At 38.2% G+C, this 5,622-nt stretch overlaps 1 protein-coding gene across 1 annotated transcript in view; it reads right to left on the minus strand.

Annotated features, from left to right (window-relative positions):
* LOC124553833 (zinc finger protein 492-like) overlaps positions 1-5,129 on the minus strand; it is a 114,304-nt gene extending 109,175 nt beyond the window's left edge. Inside the window, exons 1-2 of the mRNA XM_047127823.1 lie at positions 5,066-5,129; positions 3,798-3,886 (exon numbers count right to left, since the gene is read on the minus strand). Of these exons, the coding sequence (XP_046983779.1) occupies positions 3,798-3,869 (72 nt within the window). The 5' untranslated portion in view covers positions 3,870-3,886; positions 5,066-5,129. The remainder of the gene's footprint in view (positions 1-3,797; positions 3,887-5,065) is intronic.
* Between the last annotated feature and the right edge of the window lie 493 nt (positions 5,130-5,622).

A 5,622-nucleotide genomic window follows, 5' to 3' on the forward strand; every position in this document is an offset into this window, starting at 1 on the left:
AATATATTAGAGAAAATGGAGCCACAGGACTGTTCATGGATTACCTTCGCTAGTAAATGCACATCTTTTACTGAATTAGAAGCTTTGGTGTCCGCTATTGAAGTCAGAGTTTCGCAGACCAGCAGTGATGGGGTTTAAGTGTCATTATCAGGATGGGGATTGAGATTCCAAGCAATTTAAAAGGGGACCACCCATAAGGAACAACTGTAGGTTGTGTTTCTGGTGTACTGGAAGTGGGCATTTTGTATAGCAATGCCTGGTTCCATGGAAGGGGAGTCAAATGGCTGACATCACAAGGAATGGAAGAGGCATGGTACTTTTCTTCTGCCAATGTGCTGTCTCTGTGCAAAGTCTGAGGTAGGGGAACCCATGCCTTACCTTTGGGTACAACTTAACCAGGAACCACTGTGCACCCTCCTCAACTATGGTAGTTCAGTTTCTCGTTTCAATTATCTGTGGTATTTGGTGTTCCACCATACCTATGAACTGCCTCGTTTGCATCCGTCCTCCCGATGTTGAACTCTCATGGGGCACATGTTGCCTCTGATAGTCAAAACTGAGTGCTGGAAAATTTTCTTGGTTTGTGAAGTGGATGGTAATTAAAAATCTTTCAGTGAACTTAATTTTGGAGTGTGTTTTTGTAAGTAGTGGTGGATTGGTGTTGGATTGTCAAGGCAGGGTTGTTTATCTTAAATGCAACCCAGCTGAAAAATTCACGTTTTGCTCCTATCAAGTTGTCACAGGAATTCATAGTGCATTACCACAGGAAGGGAAGGCAAAAAGGTGAAAGAAGTATATGGAGGGTCTATATAAGGGTGACGTAATTATGAAAATTGAAGAGAACGTAGATGAGGATGAAATGGGAGATATGATACTGTGTGAAGAGCTTGACAGAGTGCTGAAATACCTAAGTTGTATCAAGGCCCTGGGAGTAGACAACATCCATTAAAACTACTGATAGCCTTGGGAGAGCCAGCCTTGACAAAACTTTGCTATCTGGTGAGCACGATGTACGGGACAGGCGAAATACCCTCAGACTTCAAGAAGAATATAATAATTGCAATCCCAAAAGAAAACAAGTATCGACAGGTGTGAAAATTACCAAAATATAAGTTTAATAATGTTTTGGCTGATGTGTATATGGAGTTAGTATTTTGACTTCCAAATGGGTGCTGCGCAATGCCAAGGGAACCATTCCGCAACATTCAAGGCAACTGTCAAATGCATCAATTTATTACAAGGGTGAACCAGAAAATGATGTCTCCAAAATTTTGATTCTGTTCTTAATATCAGTTGTCATGCATATTACTCTGTTGATGTTGCCATTTTGCTGTTGCAATATGCAGCACCCTTCTGCTGGAGAGTTCTGAAATGCAGTGTGTAACATGGGTGTGTGTTGTTTAACCTTATAAGCAAGTGACAAAACCCTCAGAACACAGAGCTCAAATACTTCAGCTATGTGTGGACACCCTCTCCTACATCATGACAATGCCAGACCATACATAACTTTTTTGCACTTGCAACGGTATGACACCTTTGATTCATTATTACTGATTATCCTCCATAGTGTCCCGGTTTGACCCAATGAATTTTCAACAATTTCCAAAACCTAAAGAACACCTTCAAGGCCTTCACTTTGATAGTGGTGAATTGGTGTGAGCAGAGGTGAGGTTGTGGGTCTGCCAATGAAGTCAAACACTCTACACTGACAACACCAAGAACCTTGTGTCTCATTGGGACAAAGGTGTTGAGTGCCCTGGTGACTGTAGAATGTTAATAAAGTTTGTTTTAATTTTGATGCAGCAATTATTTTCAACTGAAAATTTTGTGCCATTACTTTCCAACATGCGCGCATGCCAAAATGTTCACCAATTAAAATTTAAGCTTTAATTACTTTGGCAAAGAAGGTGGCTTTCAACTGGTATGTCTACATGCATCCCTTAAAGGTCAAAGGGAAGTTCTGTCCATCAACTAACACAGCACACAATGTAAGACAAGACTTCTTGTGGATAAAAGATACATTCTGGGCACCATTTGGATTTTTTGGTAAACATTAGGCTGTGCTACTGGTCAATCTGTTACCACATCTTTTACTTGGCTTTCACATTTCTAGGCTTTGTCAGCTCACAGCCGCACTGCCATCTTTCAACCCAGGCTATGCCTTGAGCTGCACTATGGATTAGTCTCATCACATCCAATTTTTCAAGGGGGGGGAGGGGGGGGGAGTCTAGCACCACATTTTAACCTTTTAGCCTTTGAATAGTTCTCAGGTTCAGGTCCAAGGTCAATGACTCCGCAAATTTATTTTCATTCACATGATGTGTGTTGTGCATACATATACTGTGTGCCAAACCATTATTACATCAGGTGTCAAAGCCAAAGCCTGAACTATGTTGGGTCTAACCACTCTTTTACTGTATTTAATAAAATTTAGTGTATTTACTTTCCTACAGTTCCCTCACAGAGACAATTTAGGATTATTGTTGTGATACAGCTTGTCAAATGAACTGCAAGCTGTTGGCATATTTTGTACAAACTATAATGAAGCACTCACATATATTCAAATGCAAATGCTGCATTAATGCTATCATAGTACTTCTGTAGTTGTACTCAAGATGGATGTTGAAGCAGAATAGTTTAGCACAGACAGTACACAAGTAGTTTGCCTGACTGTAGCAGGACTCTCAATTCTGGTTGGCAGAACAAAAACACTAGTGGCACCAAGTGAATTTAGTTGCCTGCTTATAGCTGAATACCTTACAAATGGTTGCACTGCACCAGAATTTATGTGACATATATATGTATGATTGTTTACACCAGTAACTAACATTCTGGCAGTTTCACAAACAATATGTGTAACAATGTGCAGCAAATGGAGAAAGTGGTTATGTACAAACCTGTCAATATTTAATATGTTCAAATGGCTCTGAGCACTATGGGACTTAATATCTATGGTCATCAGTCCCCTAGAACTTAGAACTACTTAATCCTAACTAACCTAAGGACAGCACACAACACCCAGCCATCACGAGGCAGAGAAAATCCCCGACCCCGCCGGGAATCGAACCCGGGCATTTAATATGTAACTCCATGGCTTCATCAAAACTTTGCTGCCAACATACAAATTTATTCTGCATCTACAGGCTGTGTAACAATTTATGCTTCCATGTGATATTTGTAATTTAACTTTACTGCTGGCAGTTCTACTTACACTTTGTTCACGTATTTAAAGTCAACTTTTAATCTTAATAGTACTACAAAACGTACTTCTCAGATTAGTAACAAAAAAATGTCACTTCAAAATTGTTTACAGTTAACTTATTTTACATCATCAATAAATAAATTACAGTTGTCATTCCATACCACAATACACTGCAATAATGCATTAACTGCACCAATACCAGTTCTAAATTTAATGGCAGCACTAACATTCACTATAGTCATCATTATTCTTAAGTCGCACATTAAGACTGTCATTTTAAAGAAACTTACCAGAGCAGCATATACTCGCTCAATGGCAACCACTTTATCCATATAATTGTGTTGTGCATTAAATATGTTTTCCATGTTTACTGAACATTAAATTGAAACTCTTAATTCTATGTGAGGCTTAATACAAGGCTTATTTCGAAGCACTGTGCAAAATGCCATATTTAAGACAAAGATTAACAATTTTTTAGTAAATTGAATTACTCATGTTTCCAGTAGTATGGCATCAATTGCATGTACTCACACACCATACTGCTGCACACAGAAATTAATGAAACACTGTCAAGAAATACAAGTAAGCCCCTTACCATGTAGTGTAACTCAGTTTGTACTTCATCCATTACCTCATTTTTTATCCACATAGTTGGCTCCTGGTCCATGATTTCAGTTCTACAGTCTGAAAAAGAAAAGCAATCAGATAAGAACAGTTGTACTCATTTTCCGTTGTTACCATGAAGTATAGCTCAAAGGCAGTATTTTCATTCATCTATTGGACGCATCAAATGGGTGATTACGCAGGAAACAGATTCAAGGTAGCTGAGGAAAAGTGTGTTTAGTGATATAAACTCATTTCCATTTCTCAGGGCATGAAGAGAAAAAACAATCATAATGTAACATTGGTTAGTTTTTTCTTACAAAACTGATTTACTGGAACGACTTGCTAGTAACTGTAGCTATGGTGAATGAGCTATTAAGTTCTGATAACATGTAGGACCTAATGCTTTATGTTAGACAAATAATAGTTAATCTGTACCTCATATTTCGCCAGTTCCTAAATAATGTTACACTATTCTTATGCAGAACACCATTAAAAACCACACACTATAACAAACTTATTTACACATGATTAGGCGAATACTAATGACACGAGTCATCAAAGCACGGCACTAACAAAATGCAACAGAATTACAGCATTTCCTTTCATGTGAACATAAACTACGAAATGATGAAACTGTGGGCACTTGAAAAAATGCTTACGTTAGCCCTAAAATATGGAACCGCTTTACGTCTACATCAAATCACAGCAAATTATCATCACAATCATTATTACAGTTAAGTAGGTCAACATAACCGTAGTAACATAGCGAATGCTTGAACTTCACTGTCGGCCTTTTCTCGTCAGTCACGAAGTACATGACGGAGATCACTGTATAGACAAACTGCTCCTGACAACACGTCACAATCTCAGCCGTTTCTTTTACGAAGATACAGGTAGCGATTTTTCCTGACAGGCCCAAAACAACAAGCACTAACAACTCAGGTATTTGGTTGTTATGAACATAACATGAAAAATTACAATTCACACACAGTTACCAAGCACACTATAGGTAATGTGAACACAATTAAATACAGAATAAAATCTCATCCTTCTGTAAGCATTAAAATTTTTAAAAGAAAAAGACAGCAGCCTCAAACATAGCAACCACAGCATCGTCACAAGACATTCGCGAAATATTACACTCACTCATCAAACGCAACTCTTATTGTGATGGAAATGAAGTTCAACGTTAATCTACTTCCGAAACACATTCCTTCAGTTATTCCTGCTTACAGTTTATAAACGCTTATAAATTACCTGGAGAGTGTCACACACAAATTTCCGCAAATCCACAAACTTGCAGCTGACTACACACTGAAACCAGCTAAACCAAAGATCTTGCTCCAAGACAAAGCACTATGCCGTGGGCTGTGAGATAAGAAATATAAGAAAATTGGAAAGATTTAATGCGTAAATTAAATTCCATAAGATATTCTATCCCTTTGGTAAACCCTTATCGCTATTTTAGGACAACAACTAGATAACTTAAAATAGGTGTTATTGGATAAATGCGTTTGAAAATTTCTTGGAATTTTACATCTTCACTGTACCGTATGCGAAGCACTGATCTGAACAGGGACATCAAGTCGTTCTAATTTTCCTTTGTTGCAGGCAGGACGGGCATGTACAAGGCGCTTGACAGTGAGATCTTGTTGATGTTTCTGTTTTCTTGTTACAGTTATGAGCCCTAAACTCTTTGTTAAAGTTTTCTTTAAATCGCATAACAGATGGACGCTGTTTTATGACATTCCAATCCGAAGTAGGAAGGAAGATTAGTTTTAGCGTCCCATCGACACCAAGGTCATTGAAACAGT

This window comes from Schistocerca americana, chromosome 11 (assembly GCF_021461395.2).
Source record: "Schistocerca americana isolate TAMUIC-IGC-003095 chromosome 11, iqSchAmer2.1, whole genome shotgun sequence".
NCBI lineage: Eukaryota > Metazoa > Arthropoda > Insecta > Orthoptera > Acrididae > Schistocerca > Schistocerca americana.